At 37.5% G+C, this 22,715-nt stretch overlaps 1 protein-coding gene across 1 annotated transcript in view; it reads left to right on the top strand.

Moving 5' to 3' along the window:
• Positions 1–22,715, top strand: part of LOC118813361 (dedicator of cytokinesis protein 3-like) — a 95,930-nt gene that overhangs the window by 18,832 nt on the left and 54,383 nt on the right. The window contains exons 4-15 of the mRNA XM_036578650.1: positions 1,388–1,443; positions 3,797–3,893; positions 4,346–4,494; positions 6,419–6,503; positions 12,366–12,407; positions 13,285–13,427; positions 14,991–15,072; positions 15,219–15,279; positions 17,874–18,021; positions 18,124–18,212; positions 18,357–18,482; positions 22,454–22,578. Of these exons, the coding sequence (XP_036434543.1) occupies positions 1,388–1,443; positions 3,797–3,893; positions 4,346–4,494; positions 6,419–6,503; positions 12,366–12,407; positions 13,285–13,427; positions 14,991–15,072; positions 15,219–15,279; positions 17,874–18,021; positions 18,124–18,212; positions 18,357–18,482; positions 22,454–22,578 (1,203 nt within the window). The remainder of the gene's footprint in view (positions 1–1,387; positions 1,444–3,796; positions 3,894–4,345; positions 4,495–6,418; positions 6,504–12,365; positions 12,408–13,284; positions 13,428–14,990; positions 15,073–15,218; positions 15,280–17,873; positions 18,022–18,123; positions 18,213–18,356; positions 18,483–22,453; positions 22,579–22,715) is intronic.

Here is a 22,715-nt window from a genome sequence, read left to right as displayed (position 1 = left end):
ATTTTTTTCTGAGGAGATTAAATGTAAAACATTACACTTGCATGAGGAAGGAAGAAGTCAGAGGAAAATAAGTGAAAAATCAAGGGTTTTTAAACCTGTCCAAAACATAATTAAAAGATGCAGAGAAAATGGGACTCCAAACAACCATGCAAAAACCTGGTAGACCACCAAAACTGACGCCATCAGGTAAACTATACTTAAAGCTTTAATTTCTGAGACATATGAGAAAATCAAGCTCTGCTCTTACTTCAGATCTGGACAAATCCACAGGTGTTTCTGTCCATCCTTCCACTGTGAGCAGACAACTCAGTGCTATGAGTCTGAAAGGATGTGTAGCTGTCAAGAAGCCAGTACTGAGAAAAGGAAGGCTGGTGTTCACAGAACAATGGACAAGCCACTCCAGGACCCAGACCTCAACATCACTGAATGTGTTTGGGATTAATTAGATTGTGAGAAGCAGAAAATGCAACCAGCTTCTAAGACTGAACTTTGGAGGTGTGGAAAATATCTTTGCAGATTTCTTTGACAAACTGAAAGGAAGAGTACTGAAAAAATGGATGGTGTAATAATAGCCAATGGTAAATGATATTATATTTGTGTCGAGGCTTCTGTGCAATCTTATCATTAAATATGTTTGCTGTTTGTTCCAGACACTGCAAAATGAATAATTTTCTGACTTGAAATTAAATAAATTAAGGGTGGTCTCTGACTTGCATAGTACTGTATATGTATAAATATAAGCATGTGTGTATGTCAGTGAAAGTAGTGCTTTGGTCATTTTGGTATCAATATCTCTGGCATTGGAATTTTCTGGACATGGAAGAGCAGTATAGCTCTCTGACATGATTCTGATGCAATTGGTCAGAAAAAAAGAAAACAAAAAACAACACGAAAAAGACAGCTCGTAAAGGACATTAATGGAAATGGACACAAAGGTCATTAACAGACTTGGTGTGCGAGTGTGCACGTGCATTTTTGCTGCTCTATTTAAATCCCTACTCCCACTTGTGCAATTTTGTAGCTCTCCGACCACCCACTCTCTCTCTCTCCATCTCTTTATACGTCTCTGTCTCCCCCTCACTGTCTATATGTGACGCAGATATACAGGCACATTTTCTTTACTAAAAATGCATTTACTATGTTCCAACCTCTGCTTCTGAGCAAAGAGAGAAAGAAAGAACAGTCAAACATTTTTTTCTGCTCCATAATGATCTCCAGTGAGGTTATACAGTAAGTCAGCAAGTCTGAGGAGTGAGCCACTAAAGCCATGATTCCATCTTTCGTCCATATTACATAATGCACAAGGTTAGTCTTCACTAAGCTATGCACTGCAACAGTAAATATTGAAAAAAAACAACTTTTGTTGTGTTGTTTTGCTTTTCTTCAGGGGATTTTTCCAACCAACTATGTGCACTTAAAGAAAGCAACAGTTACCAACAGGGGGTAAGTGGTTGCAATTCAATAATTCATTAAAGCAGCGTGCCTCCTCAGCACCAGGAGCATTAGAGCAAATAAACTCCATGTTTAATGAATTTGTGGGCCTGCTTTCCCAGAGACTCACTCAAGAATTCAGCTCCGTTTGCATGCCTGGTGCTTTAGGTGTTTACCTACATCACTGATAAAAACGCCCAATTTTAGGTTATGCCGGTATCAGAGATTTCGAAAGATTTCAAAATCTTTAGCACGAGAATAACATCTTGCAACCCAGACTTTGGCCTGTCGTCAGATAGTTGGGTGCGTTCCATCGTTTGACATGGCCAAGAACCAACTACTTTGACAGGAAAGGGTTGTTAGACTGACATGCAGAATATTCCACCACAGAGTGTGACATAGGGGCCTGCAATTTTAAAACCATTGCCACGAGAAAGGCGAATCCACAGGATTGGTAACATACAAGGATATCTTGCTTAAAAGCTATATTATGCTTTGAAGAAAACTCATGAATAACTTTTAAAAATGCAATGCTGTGAGCTTTACAAACCTTTTTCAATCCAGTGACTGTATTGCTTCAAAAGGCTCAGTCACAGCACGCAGAGTGGGCAGTTGTTTGCCAAAGTTTGTTTCCCTTCAGACCAGTAAATCTCGCTGCACAAAAGTGCAGTGGCGCTGACATGCGGCTAGCCAATCAGAATAGAGCCAGCAAAAGCCCTTATGTGAAGAGAATTGAAGAAAAAAAATAATGAAAATAAAGAACAAATTAACAGAAACTAACAAAGCCAAAAATGCTGAATAGCTTCACACCTGGTCCTGCAATTTCTTGAAGTAAAATCTTTGAGATCTGCTGTTTATTTGAGTTTTACACCTTAAATTCTAGGCTTAATATTTAGTAACTACTTATTAGATATTATTAGATATTAGATATTATTACTAATTATTAGGTAACTACTTCAAAGCATGTTTTGAAATCAAGCACGTGCACATAAATATGTCCGAAACTGGAGTCCAAAACTGGACTAAATGCTAGCTGAAAGGTTTGGGAATGACAGTACTGAGTGAGTACTGTTCATAGTCGGGAAGAAAAGAATAATGATAAATTCAAATTATGAAATTTGACAATTGAGAACTGATGTAATTGTATTTGACCATTCAGAGTTGAGGACTGAGCCAGTAAAGTTTCAACTATACAGAAGTCTTTTTAAAGCTACATTACGTAAGTTGTAGAGACCTCTCTGGTGGAAATGTGTAATTGCATGCAACATGTGGAAAAACGTTTTGTAACATCATTTGGCTTCTGACCCCTTCCTTAAGCGAAGGAATCTGATGATTGGGAGGATGTTAAAAAAGAATTCAAAGAGAACTCAAAACTTGGTTAGGGGCAAGTAATCTGAGGATGTACGTGAATTATCTACTATTATTATCACATCTTCATCAGTATAATGTTGATTTTGCATTTGAAGGGGAATTCCACAGATTTTTCCGTAAAAAACATAGCTTTGTAATTTCTCCGTGATTTAATGATTAAGATGTAAACAATTTCATTCAGAGTGGTTTGATGTGAAATTCTCCGTTCTAGAGAAACTTACCAAATCAGAATTGTTCACAGTAGTGCTGATAGGAGCCAGATGTCTGAAGAGTTTAATGCCTCTAAAAGCTGCCTCCTAGAAATTATTGCATGAAATGGTTATGAATACACTGCCTGATGTCTGATACACTGTTTTATGATAGTTTTGTGATAAGATGTTGTCTTAAAACATATTTTTTAAATTTTTTAATGGCTGATAGGAACATGCAGGGTGTTGTAAGGCAAAATAGTCCTCAAAGAAAACTTATTTTTTCCAATGACTGACTTGTCATTATCAACATTACATACAAAACTCATGTAGGTTCGCTGGGGGTTCTGCATAGTAACTAAAGTGACAATATTTGCATTACAAACATTACAGACTCTGGTTCCTATCACCGCCATTGTAAGGAAATCTGATTCAGTGTATCAAACCACTTTGGATGATTTTGTGTACATTTCACCGAACACTTTATGTAGAAATTTTAAAAAATAAGTGGAATTCCCCTTTAATGTGTAAAGGCATATGACGAGGTCTGAAAGCTCCCACGAAATCCAGCCCAGTGGCTCTGACTTTTAAATTATTATCTCAGGTTTTACAAGCCCGTTCCCCCCGCCTTATGACTCAGTAATGCTACTTCTTTCAATTTTAACAAAAATATCTGGCTTTGACATCAGTTATTGGAATTTTTTAGCTGGTTAAATTCAGTATTGGTGATTAAATTGTCATATCAGTCAGGCCCTAGTTTGCCTGTGGTGTTGGGTTTATCTAACTGTGTGTTTTGTGCATTGCAGGCAGTGTGAGACAGTGGTTCCTCTGGAGGATCCGATCATCACTGAAAGCACCAGTACGCTGCAGGAATGGGGCGTGCTGTGGAAACAGCTTTACGTGGTGCGTTACTCTTCTGCAGCCGGTCTGAACTTTGGTGCCCCCCTGCGTGCTCGCGCGTGTGTTCTGCATCCCGCATGCACATGTGCACGCTTATGTGTACGTGCGTGTGTGTGTAGGTGGTTTGGTTCTGGAGGAACCTCGGTTGCCCTGGCAACAATGGATTGTGTAATCTCTCACTACACGGCTCTAAGCAGAAATTGAGCCTTGGGCAACGCTGCCACGATGCAACTGCCTCTCAAGCACGACTAATGTACTGCCCTGCTCTCTCTCTCTCTCTCTCTCTCTCTCTCTCTCTTTCTCTTCTTTGCCTTTATCTCTTGAACTTCCCTTTATTATAATTCATAGAAATAGAAATTATTGGATTTTTGTCATCCTGTAACTGTACGCTGAACATGTGTGTTACAGTCTGTGTGCTATATGTTAACATTAAGTCTTCTGATTGAACGTGACAGAAACACAGAGTCGAGCTGTTTCAGAAGCTGCGTCATGTGATGAACGAGCTGATGGACCTGCGGCGTCAGCTGATCTCAGGTCACATGACCCAGGAACAGAGCCGCGAGGTCAAGCGCCACATCACCCTGCGCCTGGACTGGGGCAACGAGTAAGATGCTTGAAACTGCAATTATTACCCAGCTGGAAACTGCACACTATAAAATGACTCTAAAAATAAAGGTTCCTAAATGGTGCTTGGCTTCACTTTAATTAGTTTGTAATTGGTAACCTTTTACAGTATATGGAGGCTTTTTAAACCCTCAGAGGCTCTTCACATTCAAATTCACAGATGATTCTTTAAAGTCGACAGGAATTGACATTAATCATAACATACTTTCACTGAGTGGAACACGGTATGAAGGAGGGACACAGGTAGCTGAGAGTTTTCACCCAATGATAGGTAAAACACGACCGTATGTTTGTACTGTCTTATGAATTTGGCATTTGCTCTTGTTACTTAAACTTACTCTGTAAGGGCCATATCCTACATTTTCCCTACATTTTTCTTGTGTTTATTTTTCAAGATTTACTATTTATTTTTCCAGATTTACTATCTATTTATTTTTATTTGGGGTTGAGTTAAAGTACCATTCTTGAAAGGTTCTTTAGGGATTCGAAACTTGTTCTTTTTTGGTATCACTCCAAAGAACGCATTTTAACACCTTTAATTTTTAACAGTGTTAGAGCCACTAGTCATCTTATGAACCACAAGCTTCTCAAACAGCTGTTCATTTACAGCTCCTCTTTCCTTTGTTCCCTCTTTTAAATTTACACTACAGGCCAAAAGAAGCAACACTCACTGAGTTTAAATATACAGTGCAAAAGTCTGAGACCAGATTGACAATCTTTTTTTTTATGTATTTATTTATTTATTTATTTTACTCAAACCTGGAAACAAACAACAGTTTTTATTTGAATTTTGGAAAATCTAAAACAAAAAAAGTTATAACAATTAAAATGAATAAGAAATATTTAAGATTCTGCAATATTTCTAGGTCACTATTTAAATGCCCAGACGACTCTCAGGTAGATTTTATCTACTCATCAGAGGCTTTTGCAACTAGTGGAACTCTGTCATTCAAGCAAAAGAGGGGCATATTGATTAGTAAGAAATTCTGGAATTGAATTGTAATGAAAAAACTTTTCATTAAATCAGAAAAGAATAGATGCATTTTCACTAGTTTTCTTCTCTTGGGACAACTAACTGATTCTTCATTAGTTTTGGTCCTGGTGAGTCTCTGGCATGATTCACGAGCTGCGTTCATGTCACGGTCAAATCCAAAGCATGTTGTGTTTTCAGAATGGATTAACAAACATGGTGAACAATTTAAAATGGGCTGAAATATACCTGGTGGGGGGGTCCATATACTTGGGGCACACTGCTGAAGTGTAACTTTTGTGCGGAAAACACTGTGCATTGTTTGATAGCAGATTGACTTAATTGTCAAATTTTTATGAAACAGCTAGAAAACAAAGATCCTTACCTCTGTGCTTTTTGCCTGTAGTATATTTTTTGCCGTTGTCCCCCCAGTTTTTCTGTAGCTCATTATCACTTGTCAGCACAACCACTCTGTACACTACAGCATCTTTTCAAACAGTTTCAAACAGTTTAACATGCTTGGACTGCTGGATTCACATGACCATGCACCAGGCGTATGATTGATGGCATTGCTTAGCAACAAGAGCGATGGCAACACTTCCTTTCTTGCCATTTCCATCATCCTGCAAAGAAATCTGGCCAATTTGTGTTTTCGAGGATCACATGGAGAACCTCCCTGAAAGCAGATGGCACAGCCGGGAATCAAACCCCAGCTGTAGGGGTAATTTTGAGGTAGTCCCACTTTGAAACTTATTATCTTCATAATGAAAAACTGCCCGTTGCTTCAAATTTTGTGTCGTACATAATAACTTCAGAACTAGTAAATATTGTATTTCTTATGGAGTTGGAAAAAGACAAGTCAAGACATGGCGTTGAGTGGACTTTCTTACACATAACTTGTCTCCTTTTTGTCATTTCCTCTCCTCTACTATAGACACCTGGGATTAGATCTGGTGCCTAGGAAAGAGTTTGAGATGGTGGATCCAGACCAGTTCAGTGTATCTGACCTTTACAAGATGGTGAGTGCTTGGCAAAGCTGTCCAACAGATTGTATTTGCCTGAGAGCATATGTACAGCTTAGTGTGATTTGTGGGGGTGTGACTGCATGGGGGTGTAACTGTCTGTGTTTATGTTTTCACCTACAGTAATACTATTAGCAATATTATTGTCAGTATTCATTCCTTGGCTATCGAGGATTAAGCACGTAGAAAACCAACCAGTAACTCATTGTAGAGAAACACATTCAGACACAGGAGATACTGGCTGAACGCTAGGCTGCGATGCTGTGAGAAGTTAGGAAGAACCACCAGTAGTCCAGTGCCAGTGGACCTGAGTTACAGAAGTGAATGAATTGAGAAGCTCAGCTCCAGTTAACAGCACAGCAGTGCACATGTGGAACAATTAACAAATGCAGAGCATTCCAAAGTAAGAGTGATACGGCAAAAAACGTAAACTAAATGTAATACTTGAAGCTATTTTGATGCTATTATGTATCACAATATTTAGTTTTTACTGAGGTTTGCCACCAAGATGCAATGTATAAAATGCACCAACCAAACAGTAGTGCCGCATGGTTAAGCTTCTTCAGGACCACAACGCGAGTTCCAACTCTTAAACTTTAGAATTTGTGGTTATCTGTCATAATAAAAGCATGTTGTGATTTGATTAGAACTGAAAATGATTAAAATAACAAATTGCGATTAGTAATTAATCGCAATTAATCACATTTGTCTTACTTGCTCGAATATTCCCCTAACGAGAGATTTGTCCCTTTAAAAAAGCAGTGCAGGTTTTTATAGTTATATGAGTGGACCAAATAAGCCTCACCAGTCTTTCAGTAACTGAAAAACATTTTTTTCATCTTGTGAATGCAGAGTAGACATGAAGACAGAGTGAACACTACATAGTGAACAATGAATATTCGAATATTTATCACAAAAGTAAAAAAATAGAGCAGTAAACTAGGTAATAGCAAATTAGTTTTCCTAACATTACTCATTCTAATATTTAAGTGCCATGACGTCTGAAAAAAATACATTGTTGGTAGCTTGAAATTTCCTGTTTCCCACTAGCAGAAATTAGCTAATAAAGTAAAGGTAAAGATTTCCACGTTATATTTTAACATGAAGAAGTTACATTTGCACTGTTATATAATGACTATGTGGGATGTACACGATGATCAAATGATACAGTGCAGTATGTGCTATTTATATGTTGATGAAGTACAGGTACTAGTACAATTCCCAAAAAAAAAGTATGTGAAATACTGATAAAAACAGAAAGCAGTGATAAAGCGATGGTAAATTCTGTTTGACCTGTATTAAATTGAAAACTGTACAAAAACACAATCTTTTTTGTTTTATCTTATGAACTTCGTAGTTTTGTAAATATATGCTCATGCCTGCAACACATTCCAAAAAATTTGTGACAAGAGCAGGTTTACCACTGTGTTGCATCACCTTTCCTTTTTACAGCACTTAATAATTGTTTGGGGACTGAAGACCAAAACTGAGCTTTAAACGCGTAATTTTTTGCCATTCTTCTGTTACACAGTCTTCAGCTGTGTAACTGTACAGGGCCTTCATTGTTGTATTTTGAGCTTAATAATGCAACACACGTTTTCAATGGGAGACAGTTCTGGACTGCAGGCAGGGAGGTCTAGCACCACACTGTCTGATTATGCAGCCATGCTGTTGTAACACATGCAGAATGTGGCTTGGTGTTGTCATGTTAAAGTACGGTGTGTAAAAGGCAGCTTTTTGTTGCTCTAAAATGTATTCAGGGTTAATGGTGCTTTCACAGATGTGCTAGTTACCCACTAATACCATGACAAGGCCTGGCTTCTGAGCTTTATGCTGGTAACAATCTGGATGACATTTTACATCTTTGACCTGGAGAACACGACATCCATTATTTCCATAAACAATCTGAAAGGTTGACTCGTCAGACCACAGTACACGTTTCCACTGTGCATCAGTCTACTTCAGATGAGCTTAAGCCCAGAGAATTCGGCAGCGCTTCTGGACACTGTTGACATATGGCTTCCACTGTGCATTAGTACGGTCTTAACTTGCATTTGTGGATGCAGCAACAGACAGAGTGTATTGACAATAGTTTGTCAAAGTATTACTGAGCCCATGTGGTGATATCCACAGAAACATGCCGGGCTTTTATGCAGTGCCATTTAGTGCAGTGCCACCACATTTTTCTAACATGTTACAGGCATCAGTTTCAGGATGAGTGTGTATTTACAAATCACTGTGAAGGTGCTAAGGTAAAACATTGGATATCTTGTTTTTGTAATGCTTTCGTTCAAACACAGGTCAGACTAGATTTATAAATTGCTGCTTTCTGTTTTCATCTGTATTTTACCTTCTGTCCCAAATTGGGTTTGTGGTTTGTTCTTTTGTGAATTTTATGTTGGAGCAGCTTCACAGCTTTTTGGGAAAGGTCTCAGTGTTCTATGGCAGGGTTCACTAGTCTAGGTGTGTCGCTGCTCCAGTCCAGAAGTGGGGCTGATTACACATTCTGTTTGATTTACTAAAGTTTGAGCAACCAGCCACAGCCTTGACCCACACTTCCACAAAGGAAACTAACTATTTAGTTTTATAGATTTTTAATTGTTTTTTCAAGACAATGTAAAATCTCCAGTAAATGACACACATTACAGTTAACTTTCAGGTCCTGGATACCATGAGTAAATAAAAATATAATTAAAACCTAAAAATAACCCGCTTGGCAACAGGGACACCACTATGTGATGGACATAATGGCCATGTTAATGCAAGGTGTAAAACAGGCCCAGTGCTTTCATCAGTCCAGAGTGAAAGAAGGCACTTAAATGGATATGGAGTCACGTAATTGTATGTGGATAACGAAAACACACTCCGTTTACATTGGTGTTAAAAGATCTGCCTTTGACCACCTCCAAATGTGGTTTGAGTGATCCAGTCGCTATGCAGTTACAATATGTCCTCGGGGGTGTTTACACCTGGCTTTTCACACAGTCAAGTGAAAATGCATGTTAATGAAAGGTAAAAACAGGGCAAAAAAGGAAAATGCCTGTTGCCCTTTACATTGTGTGTAAATTTCATGGACCAAAAGAAACGCCCTAAAATGACATGGGGAAAATGTCTGGTTCCATAGACACACATTGAAAGTAAAGCAGGTTTTGTTCCTTTCCTATAAAGTTACCATTTTGGAGATACAAGGTTTTTTTCAGACAGCAGCGATATGTACAACCCTAACTAGTTATCTCTGGTCACTGCTTCTTGTTGAGAGATTATACTGAAAATGAACAAAATATAAGGGGAACATAGTGAAAACAGTGTCTTCATATCATATGCCTTTGTCTTTGTTGATGAAGTAAGCGCTGTGAATTTGCTGCTGATATCCAGTCACAATCACATGTTTAGCAGTCAGTGCTGTAAAATTCAGTGTCACACACTTTAGCACTTGTCATTGTGAAATTGTCACTTTTTTGCAACAGTAAGTAATTCCCCTTGACTCTGCTAAATCCATCCACCTGCCAGAACCTTTCCTTTGCCAAAAAGCGTCCGCTGTTTCTGCCTGCTGTAATGACTGCCCTTGCCAAAGTTGATTTCCTGCCAAAAGCACTTTTGGTTCCAAAATTGTTCTTGCTGGCAAAACGCTTCTCCTCACTACTGTATTATCATCTATCTTTACAAAAGCTGTCAGGCTGTGGCTGTTAAAGCTTTTTTTTTAGAAAATATTTTTCAAACACACATATATATTTATATGCCTGTATTATATATAAGTTATATCTGTGTGTGTGTTCTTCACTGGTCAGGACCACCACAGACTAGGTATTATTAAGGTGGTGTATCATTCTCAGCAGTCACACTGACATTGTTGTCACATGTTAGTGTGTGTTGTGCTGGTGTTAGTGGATCAGATACAGCAGTGCTGCTGGATTTTTTTTAAACACCCTGTCCACTTACTGTTCACTCTATTAGAAAAACACCAATAGTATAATAAATATAAATAATAGCAATACAATAAGTAGTGATTTTACGAATGTAAATGTGTAAAATGTATGCAGATGTAAACCGTTTAACCATTGCCAAAACTCTCCTTATGGCAGCCCAGTATTATTTGTAGTTATCACCCAATACCCGTTTTGGCTTCGTTATGTTAAGTCATGCTGGAATTTAAAAAATCTTTGTGATGACTGGGGGCACTGTGACATCTGTAACTTTGTATCTGTCGTAATGATATAGTAAAAACACTCCCACTGCTGAGGTAAATTTTATTTTATTATAAAGGACATACTATTGTGCATAAGTACTTGATATATTATAGGCATATATATATATATATATATATATATATATATATATATATATATATATGTATATATATATATATTTTAAAATTTTATTTGTCCATTTTGTGCCACTTTAACTCTTCAATCCTTCCAATCTTAAATCCAACAAGGTATAGTTTTGTCCTCCCAAAAAAAGGTTTTCCTAAAGGTGTCACTGACATTGTTGCCCATTTACACAACATTTACAACTACCCAAACACACCTCAGCTGCCAGGCAAATTTCTTTCTCACATGCATCATAAAATCTGTTTGAGGAGATTAGACAAGATAATTCACTTCATAAGGAAGGACAAAGTCAAAAGAAAATAAGTTCAAATAAGTCATGATCAGATAAACAGTGCTTAAAGCTTTCATCTTTGAGAGGCAGGAGAAAATACACTCTTCCTTCCTCGCAACGCTATGAATCTGAAAGAATGTGTAGCTATTAAGAAGCCATCGTTGAGAAAACGAAACAAAGAGAGAAAAAATAACACAGAAACTGGACATCTGAAACATGGAGTAAGGTTTTAAGGGCTGATGAGTCTAAATTTGTCATTTGGGTTCTTTGGATTGTGAGATGCCTAAAATGCAACCAACGTCTAAGACTAAACCTGCAGATTTCTTTATGCATGTGTTCTGAAAAGAATGGAACCTGCTAAATAATGAAAAATGTCATATTCTATTTAGTTACTGAGACTTCTGTGTAACAGTCTGTTAAATGTATGTTTTCTGCTTATTTCTTAATGCTGAGAAGAGTATACCTTGTACTTAAAGGGGAATTGCACTAATCTTTCAAACTTTCCACATAACTTAGTTGTTGAGATGTTACCAAATTCATGTAGTGTGTTTTCATTTTAGAGAAACATATCGACTTACCGACTAGGGGATATTGATGTCTGAGCCACAAATATTTTATTTACTGTCCAAATTGCCAGTAAATATACACATGTAATGTTGATAATGATGAAATAGTGATAAATCTGAAAAAAAAAAACAATTCTTTGGGGACTCTCTGGGGTGTCTCTCCACCATGAATGGATTTAAAAAATAAATTTCAGGCCAAACTCCTCAAAACTATCAGAAAACAGTGTCTTAGACATCAGGTGACGTATTCTTAACAGCTTCTTGTAATAACTTGCTGTGAGGTAGCTTTTAGAGGCATTAAACTCTTCAGATGTCAATTGTGAGACAGTATGTTCACCTTGAATGGAGCGTTTCACACCGAACCACTCTGAATGACTTTGTTTACATCTCAAACATTGTATTGTGCAGAAATTAGGGAAAAACTGTGAAATTCCTCTTTACAGACTGCTTCAACTGGAAATTAAATTCTCTTTCTACCATTAAAAACTAGTGTTTGTGTTCTGAGGGTTGGAGGATAGAGTTTAATGGAACACATTTTTTAGTCAAAGAAATAGACTACACTGTCATGTTCCAGTTGCCTAAGGGCTCAATAAAATGTTGTATAAAATAAAGTGTTACAATCTGTAGACTTCACAGTAATTCTCACGCATAGCCACTGATATATTGCCCTTCCTGTTTATTTCCTTTGCAGCATACATCCAGCAGACATTGTGGTCAGTCAAATACAGCACAGGTATGAGCTCACTTATTCTTAACATTACATAAGCTCTGTCACTTAGGGCTGTGATTAATCAAATAATTTAGTTTGTTTAGAAAAAGGACAAACAAAAAAAGCTGATTAATTGAGCTATAACAAACCGGACATTCCAAAATTATTTATTGGAAAAAGACAAATGTAGTCATGTGCCAAGTTTGACACCACTTGGTCAAATTACAAGTTTTGTTTTTTTGAAAATAAAATAATTGAGAACGAGTCTAAAAATATAATTTTGCTTTAATTTCTGCTGATTTTAGTGCACATTTTCTATTTATTTGCTGAATGTGACATATTTGTTGAATTTAACATATTTGAAAAAAGTAAAATTTTATAACTTTTTTACAGGCCACATGTTATGTTTTATTTTTTGTTAAGTATGTTAAATATAGCAAATAAACCGTAGTTGTGCATTAAATTGTGCATTAAAATGCAGTCATGTGTTCTCTGAAAAGAATGTATGTTTATTTTCACTCAAGACTTGAAATTTGGACAGACATTTGCACTCAAAATGTCTTTACTAAAATGTTGTTACTTTATAGGAATCCTCTAAAACACTTCATAAAAAAAAAATAAAACACACTCAAAAACACGTTGTGGCAAAATGCATATAAATGTCAGGCTCAGTTTCTTACTGTAAAATGGAACAGAAATTTGAAGTATTCATTACCGTCATTCAGTTTGCAGATTATCACTAATTACAGATTGTTTTCTGGTTTAATCGATGAATTGTGACAGCCCTGCTTTACATTAACATCAACATGCTGTTTTGCCCAACAGTATTCGGTTGTAAAAAAGAAGACTACATCTAGAATGACATGCTTAGAAATCACATACATGTGAATTTTATTTCCAGGGCCAGCGTCATGGTGACGGCTGCCGAGCACCGATTTCTCACCATCTCTTTCTCAACCTGAAAAGCTTCACGTATAACAGCATCAGTGAAGATACAGAGGTGTTTTTCAGCCTCTATGATGCCCGGGAGAGCAAATATATCAGGTTAGACACACAGACGCACAGACAGATGGCAAACTAGAACCCCAAAGCAGGTAAACGGCATGATCCTGATTTCAGATGCCGCCAGTGTTTTTGTAGCAATTGATATCTGTGAAGTAGCCTCAGTTTGCAAGTGATAACATGACTGGGACTCACAGCATGAATCTGGCATACAGTAAACCCTCCTTTTTGGTGTAGCAGAGATGCTCTATCAGGGCTTGACATTAAGCTTTTTTTAGGACTTGTTTCCAAAGACTGTGTTTTCAGTGTTGTGTTCCTGGGGTCTTATGTTCAGCTGCTTATATGATACTTCAGTAGACCAAATCAAGATGTTTGCGAACATAAATGTTGGCTATACTTCCAGGTGGATAACCCTCATTCAGTCAGCAGTAAAAGCTGTTCATTTTATGTAGTGGTAAACATGAACAGAACAGACTGTATCAAAATATTCCCCATAATCCCCATTCAAGTCCAGGAAACAGAGTCAGAAATGGTAGGGCGTGTACACAAGAATATACTGGTTCAGGTTAAAGTGTTTGGGATTTTCAACTATTGAAAGCTGGTTAAAAACTGCATTACTGAAAGTGAATGAATTGTTAGCTTGGCCCTAACGTAACAGCAAAATCATTATCATATAGTAAAGGCTGCTTATAAAGGTAATTTTTTTTCATTAAACCGTGCAATAATTGTGTGTGGCTGATGCATGCTCATGATTAAAGGACAAAAAATGAAACCAGTGTTGTCCTGTTAATTGTAAAGATACTGGAAGATCAGTTTTAAAATAGAATTTAATGGCCAACGTCCACCAGAACAGCTTAAGTAGCTTACAGGTTTGCCATTATCAATAACAACAACATACGGAGCATATAATTTGCCAGTATTTAGCAACGAATGTGTAGAGGTACACACCATCAAAGTATTTAGATGTTTTATCACAATATCACTAAAAACATTCTGTTTTTCCCTAATACCTACTCAAATAGGTATCAGTATTGGTACAAAGTCCTGTTGTACCAATGCAGCGCTCCCAACATTATCCACCTAGAAGTAAGCTCTTTGTTGTTGTAACATAACACTGATTTGTCCCATAAGACACATTAAAGGAATCTGTGAAGGATTCCCAAAATCAGGGTTAGCATAGGGTCATCAAAGGTCATACATGGAACAACAAGGAGTAGATTTTTCTATAGGACAGTAGTGTACTTTTGCATACGACTGTGTATATATATATGGCCCATTGTAAATAGTTACAGGCCTTTTTTGCATCTTACAACCTTCAACATCAGTACAGCGTAGCCAGTATCACAATACTGATTAACAAACTATTTATTGCACAGTCCTAAAAACAGTTATTCAATAATTAATGTACAACTATTCAACTGCAATGTCAGCAGATGTTGTGGCCAGTCAGACTACCTCCTGCCACCAGAGCTGCCATTCTGCACTTTGTATTATTTAACCAGTTCATTTTAGCCTAATTTACTGACATTTTTTGGCAAACTCATAATGGCTTAATTAGAGGTTGACCATAAGATAACTTCTACAACTTTGTGTTTGTGGTTTCAGCGAAAGGTTTCTTGTAAAGCTGAACAAAAATGGTGGGCCACAGAATCCAGAGAAAGTGGACAGACTCTGCGCTCTTTTTACGGTAAAAAAAAAAAAAAATTGACAAATTCTACCTAATTTCATGTACTGGTTAGAATATGAGTAAATTTATTTTCTAGAAACAGTAACAGATAGGCCTACATGAATATTTTCTACAATATCTTTAAAATTCTCACATTTGTTTTCTAGGATTTGAGCACGAAAGATCTCAAAAAAGAGCTCTATATTGTTGCACATGTCATCAGAACTGGTAAGCCCCTTAGAAGATTCTACATTCAGAGATTCCTTACAGTGTATTCAGGCAGTGTAATTGTTTTTGTTGCCTTGGCTCTGTACTTCAGAACTTATTTCATGTGACACAATGACTAGGAGGTCAATGTCAGCTTTTAAGAATGTCAGTTTTATTATTTGTGCCTACATTGTGTGGATTATATTAGAATTATACAGGGAGATGCACTCGAAAGAGGCCCCGAATATTCTGTAATAACTCTCGCTAGGACGAAGCAATCTGAACAAAACAACATACAATGTGCTCCTCAGTATATGGAGCTTCGAACAAGCTGGGATGCCCCTGCATCAGAGCGATGACGTAGGCGCTGTACAGCCGTTGCGACGTTTAACCTCTCTAATGCTTGCCGATACGTTCAGGAACAGGGAGTGCCGCGTCGAAATGTGTCCACTCCTTTTCTGCTCCTTTTCTACATATCACTTCCAGCATTGCATGTAATGCAATCAATTACACTTATGTCAAGGTATGTAGCGTATTTTTTTCGTTCAGATTGCTTCATCCTAACGGCAGTTACAACAGAATATTTAGAGCCTCTTTCGAGTGAATCTCCCTGTATAATAGTATAAAAATTGAAAACATATTCTTGATATAATTGTCATATTAGTACTTGGTAGCCAATCCTTCGCTGATGATGGCTACCAGAAGTCTGTAGCTCAGACATCGTATATATTGGAAATCTTTCCTAGTAATGCTTTAAAAAAATTATTTGTTTTCTGTCATGTTTTCAGTGAATCAAAAGCAAGCTTAGTTGTGTTTACAGCATGTGATTGAATTGGCCGGTCAAGAATATTTTGTTTTTTGGTCCTGAAAAACTCCATTAGCAGTATGATCATTGTCCTGCAAGGTTAGGATGTATTCAGTTCAAGTTACATTTTGAAAAGGCAGTATTCAGAATACAGTTACTTTAATGTTTTTTGGGAGAACGCTTTTACAATACTTATCCACTAGGTACACTTTACAGTTCTACAATTACAGACTGTAGTCCATCTGTTTCTCTGCATAGTTCACCCTGTTCTTCAATGGTCAGGACCCCCACAGAACCATCACAGAGCAGGTATTATTTGGGTGGTGGATCATTCTCAGCACTGCAGTGACACTGACGTGGTGCTGACATGTTAGTGTTTGCTGGTATGAGTGGATCAGACACAGGAGTGCTGCTGGAGTTCTTAAACACCTTAAGGATACTACTGGACTAAAAATAGCTACCAACAATACATATTCAGCCAACACTGTCTGGTGGGCAGCATCTTTTGACCAGTGAAGAAGGACTAAAGGATGACCAACACAAACTGTGGAACAGATGAGCTATCGTCTCTGACTTTACATCTACAAGGTGGATGAACAAGGTAGGTGTGTCTAATAGTGTGGACAGTAAGTGGACACAGTGTTTAAAAACTGTTCCACTTGTACTACTGCAACACACATTAACATGCCAGCACCACGTCAGTGTGACTGCAGTGCTGAGAATGATCCACTGCCCAATTAATACATGCTCTGTGGTGGTCCTGTGGGGGTCCTGAACATTGAAGACCAGGATGAAGGCAGACTAACAAATTATACAGAGAAACAGATGGACCACAATCTGTAATTGTAGAACTAAAAAGTGTACCTGTATGGTAAGTGGAGCTGATAAAATGGAAAAAGAGTATAGGTATAAGAAAGTGTACTTAATGAAGTGGCCAGTTGGTGTAAACCATCTTTAAAAGAATATCCATATACCATCAGTGCATATTTTAAAAGCAGTGCATGGTGTGTAAAGACATACTATAAAGTAAAACTCAAAAAAACAGCTTCTTTACAAACACTGGAGTTCCTGCTGAAGCCTGACTGGACTGATAAATTAGTGGGATGAGCCAGTTATTTATCTCAGTGTTACTAAATTCCTTTGAACGATGATCAGTGATCAGTAATATGTTGTTATTGGCATATGACAAATTTTTGCTTAGGTACTGAGACAAGCAGCAGACCTGCTTAGAGATTGTGGAATTGTGAGAGCAGCAGTGGACTGAAGCTGGGAGCCAAAATAATGTTCTTTTTGGAATTTTATAACTCCATTAAAATATGAGAATTTTTCATGAAAAACATAGACAAATTACATCCAACCAGTAACAGTGAGGAGTGACGTTTAGCTTATTTGGTTGGGTCTGAGCAGTTAAGATGCCTCTGTACATTTCAGAATTTAAATTCAAACCACTTCTGCTGTCATCACTAGATATGTGAGCCATTTCCTTTGGTAGCCATAAATACCGAAGCCAAGACACTGCCGCAACCATGTTTCACAGATAGTGACATTAATATGCTTTGTACAATGAGCTGTTCCTTATACTTTCTAGTCTTTCCTCTTTCTACCACTCTGGAACTGGTTAATCTTTATGTCGCCTGACCTTAAAACACATGATGTACATACCCTGACAAGTGATAGACTATAATTTAACTCCCTAGGCATTGTTTCATTTCAAGAGCAGTGTTCTGGAGTGCAGAGCCAAATATTTTGTTTATCTTATTACCGTTTTTTTCTGCTTTGATTGATTGTCGTTCACTGTTTGTCTGTGAAGGTCGTATGTTGCTGAATGACTCAAAGAAAGGACCTCCACATGTGCAGTACAGGCGACCATATGGCTGTGCCGCCCTGGCCATGAGTGATGTTTTCAGTTCCATCACGGACCCTAGAGAGGAAAAGGACTTTGTGCTCAAAATTTATACGTAAGCATGCGTGTGTATGTGTAAGCTTATGTGTGTTGAATGTGTATGTGTGCTATCGTAAGAGCGTTCTTCACATGTACATTATCTGTACTCTTTTTCTAGCTGTAATAATGAAAGTGAGTGGTATCAGATCCATGAGAACATAATACGAAAGTCCAGCACAAAATACTCTGCCCCTAGCACAAACTATGGTATGTATTCTGTTTACCTTATAAGCAAATAAGTAAATATTCTATCAGCTAAATGTTTGTGTAAATGTTCTATCCCATAACAAATTGCTGTTGCGAAGGTATAAAATGTTTTACTACTTTCATTTGTCTATATCTGTTCTTCAGGTCTAATAGTATCTCTGCAGTTGTACCGTGGAGATTTAGATACCTTGCGAAGAGAAAACCACGTGATGTTCAGTAGGGGAGTCACTCTTACTCGTAAACTAGGATTCCCAGATGTCATTTTACCAGGTAAGAGTGTTAGGTGATTAACAGATGAGTTCTGTTAAAGTGTGATGGTGTTTCAAACATCAACAGCATGTAATGTAAAGATATAATAACATTGAATTCATAATAATACAAAAAAAGAAAGTGGAGTCGCGATCAGCAGGGTCCAGTAGTGAGATGTGGCCCATCAAGGTCTTAGTCAGGGTTTTTGGGAAGATTCTGCATCACTCCTCCAAAGCTGATTCTTCTTCTGGAGTAGTATCTCAAGTCAGTGATGTTGACTGACTTGCAACTCAACTTGGCTTGGACTCTAAAATAAAGGTTTTTGAAACTTCAGTTAGAGAAAAAGCATGCACAAAATTTGGCACAGTAAATAATGTTTTGTTTCTGATGTAACAGGTCAGCTTTGCTTATCAGTTCTGTGACTGTCATTCAATGGCAGCGTGTAGAGTGTCAATTTCAGTATGGCTTCGAATGACAAGCATTTTGATATAAACTTTGATTAGGAAAACGATCTAATTTAATTCAATCTAATGAACAGAAACTAGCAAAATGTGAATCTTATAAGATACCTAAAAAAGAAAAAACAAACAAACAAACAAACAAACAAAAACATCAATAAGAGACCATCAGCTGTGGATAGTATGTAGTATGTTAGTTATCACAAAGTTGTGATAGGTTTGTTTTTAGTAAGTAACAGAAAGCTTCTAAACAATAAGTTGAGGCAATTTTTGAACTAATCTAGACCCATTTTAGGTGTATAAGCAACCGTCCCAGATGGAAGGCTATTACTGGTATAGTATATACTATACTATACCTTGTACAGTGGTTGTTGCAGTGCAGTTTGAGCTTAATTGCTAACAATCATTTGAGACTTATCTAAAGCTCACGACTAAAGATCTCAGTTTGTATGCCTTACAGCATCTACTATCCGGTTTTGGTGCTTGGACCCCGAAAATGTTGATTACTCAAGAAATCACAAATTCCTTAGGCAAATAGTGCCACCATTAAGGTCATTTTACACATAGGTGGGGGAAATACTGGTATTACTGGCATTTTTTTTTAAATTATAAATCAGCAAGGTGCTACAAGACAGGGAGTTCCAGGGCACACTGCAACCAGAGCTTTTATCCTCAGGTCTCAGCCCAAGCTAGCATTGTGGAAATCAGCAACACCTGGTTCCAACTCCGCCCTGCTACGGGAAACAAAAAAAACATGAAATTTACAAGGATAATGTTTTGATGCATTATTGAGATAGTAATAAGATAAATATATACAAAGTGGTGTCTGTCCCAAACAAAAGATCATTTTGATTTCTTTGACAGTAAAGAAAGATTTAGATTAGTTTTCATGTCACTACTGAAACAGTAAGTGGGACCTTACTTTAGCCACACCCCTGCATTTTAGAACATGAGGTGAGAGAATACTTGCACATTGCTAGTGTAACTGGCCCCAGGTGTTCATACATAATGGAGGCCTGTGTTATCAGCATTATCGTTTAACCAGTCAACCCTTGTTTACAACTAGTGGAAGGGTTAAACATAGAATATGTATATGGGGCTCCTTAATGGTGCAGCGGTCTGAGTGTTGGCATTTTCCTCTAAGATCTGTCATAATTATTACATAATTTTCTGACTGCAGTTATTTTAGCTGCATTTACTTCATCTAGGTCAAGGCAAATATAAGTCATGGGTCTTATGAAAACAAAACTTCTGACTTGCTATAAAGGCTTTAGAGGGCAGCGGTGAGTAATGTTTGTTTAATTGAGTTCGAGCTGTGTATGAAGTGTCTCCAGCTAGGAAGCAAGATAGCTAATCAGCCAATCTGGCCACTTTAGGGTTGATCATTAACAGTTGCAGAAGATATGCATAAAATGTAATTAAATTATAAAACACAATTATTTCTACAGCTATTAATCATTAGCTGATATATCATTATCATGACAGGCGGTTTTGAGTTGTCCAGTACGTTAAAAGATGCAGAAACTTAGAGGAAGCATGTGCTAGCCTTCAGCCTCCCAGCTTGATAGCATCGTGTGACAGAAGGAGACCTAGTTAGTGGGTGGAACTGGCCATGACTAAAGTTGGGAGAAAAATTGGGTAACAAAAACAAAAAAAAAAACAAACAACAACAAGAAATACAGTAACATTGATCAGCAGCTCATGTGCTTATCATTCTGTTTATACAAATATATACAAACAAATACATAACACAAATTACACCATACACTAAAAACATTTCTTTGCCTTTTCATATTTGTTCACAACAGTGTATGTGTTAACGACTCCCCCAAAATCAGTCCCATAGTAGTATTTGAAAGTCTGAGTATACGCTACATACTCCCCCACAGCAAGCCTACACAAAGTCTGTGATATGAGGAACTCTCTTACCTCTTTCCACGCTCTCCACTTCCTACTGGATTATAAATATCTACAGTTCTGAACTATCACACTGGAGAAATTCACATAGCTTCTAACTGGCTTTATGTGTGGGTGAACGAGTATAATCCATGGGCTCTAGCACTCATACCATTTGCGTGTTGGTGATCTGATTGTAAGTTACCTCATGATACCAGATTTGAAGTACCGTGAAGTACAACCTACTTAGTTAAAGTAATAAAATAAAATGACACATGAAATATATGTTGATTAACTGTTTTTTGAACTTATTTTTATAATGTAATGAGCATTTCTATAAGTGTAAGGCCATTGGCTGTTGATTGAAAAATAAATAATAAATAAATAGAAAATCTTTTGAAAGAAAAAAGTTTTAAAAACTTTTTAATGCCTTTAGTAAGTTACTAACCTATGTTTGATTGGGGCTAATCAGTGTTAATTTGACATTAGCTCAAGTTACATTAGCTTTGCAAATCTTGCATTAACTCTTAACTGCATTCATTGTCTAGCTGAAGCATTAGAGATCTAGAGATAAATATTGAGATAGCAAAAGTTGATCATCAGTCAATGAAAAATCATGTCAATCATGAAAAATTCTCAACACTCAAAAATGATGATGGGCAAAACTACAAAACTGAGAGGTGGTTGAAAGTTTTTCCTGTTTATTGTCATTGTCCAAAGATTTCTTCTTCACTGGCTCCTCTTTTCCCTCACAACGCTGGACAGCTGAGATGCTGTAAAGCTTACACGTTGTTTTTTTTTGTTGCTGTTGTTACTACAACCATGAACCATGTGACACAGCATGGCTCTATGTTATCTATCAGGGTACTTTATTAACTAATGGTGTCAAGGACGCGGGAAGGTTTAGTTGGGTGTGCTGAATGTGTATATGTGACATGAACAATGACATCTTGCAAAATGATGGCATTTTTTTCATTTTTATTAGTAATTAGACAATATATACATCTGACACATCAAACCGCTGAGGCACATTGTGTCTCTGCTCTCTCCTTCTGGATCGTTGATACGTGGCGAGGTAACTGATCATCACTTATTATTATAAAGTTCAAATTATTATGAGTTCCGAATGTTTCATTATTGTTATTATTTTTAAAAGTTGCAATTCTGAACTCTGGGGTGTGTAGTGGAAACACCTCTCCTCTCCATGCTGTAGATTGGGGTTCTGTACCCTGCAGGGGCAAGCACCTCCAGTAAGAGTCCTTGGGCAAGACTCCTAACACCACCTTCACCTACCTCTGTAAAATGGTCAAATTATAAATCATTCTGGATAAAATAATCCTTCAAATGCCATTAAAGAAAGTGTATGGGTCCTGCAGCACCTTCAGCACCTCCACTTCCCGCAGTGTACAAACAGTGGCTCTACGTGTCAACAATATGGCAGTGGTGACAAGTGTGACGTCAAACAAACACTACCTATACGTAGCTGCAGAAAAATGGAAAAATAATTTTCAGGCCGGATTTAAGTATGAGTTGTAAATATGTGACAGGCCAGATGAAGCTGTCTCAGTAGCTTGAGACCCCTGATAGTAGTTTTATTTAAAAGATTACTCTTCTTTGTGTGTGTCTGTGTGTGAGCAGGGGACAGTCGGAATGACCTGTATCTGACGCTGGAGCGGGGTGATTTCGAGCGAGGGGGGAAGAGCGTGCAGAAGAACATTGAGGTGACTGTGTATGTGCTGTATGCGGACGGAGAGACGCTAAAAGTAAGTCTCTGATATTCGTGCTGCTTCATGAGTATTGGGGAAGGTGGGGGGGCTGCATGTTTTGTTCAGCACACGAATGCGTGGAGGTGTTGTGTGTTTGTGTTTGTCAGTGTAGGTGGAGGTGACAAATGTTTGAA

This window comes from Colossoma macropomum, unplaced genomic scaffold (genome assembly GCF_904425465.1).
Source record: "Colossoma macropomum unplaced genomic scaffold, Colossoma_macropomum, whole genome shotgun sequence".
Classification (NCBI taxonomy): Eukaryota; Metazoa; Chordata; class Actinopteri; order Characiformes; family Serrasalmidae; genus Colossoma; species Colossoma macropomum.
The sequence above is the reverse complement of the archived record's forward strand: the minus strand, read 5'-3'. Positions and strand labels throughout refer to the sequence as shown.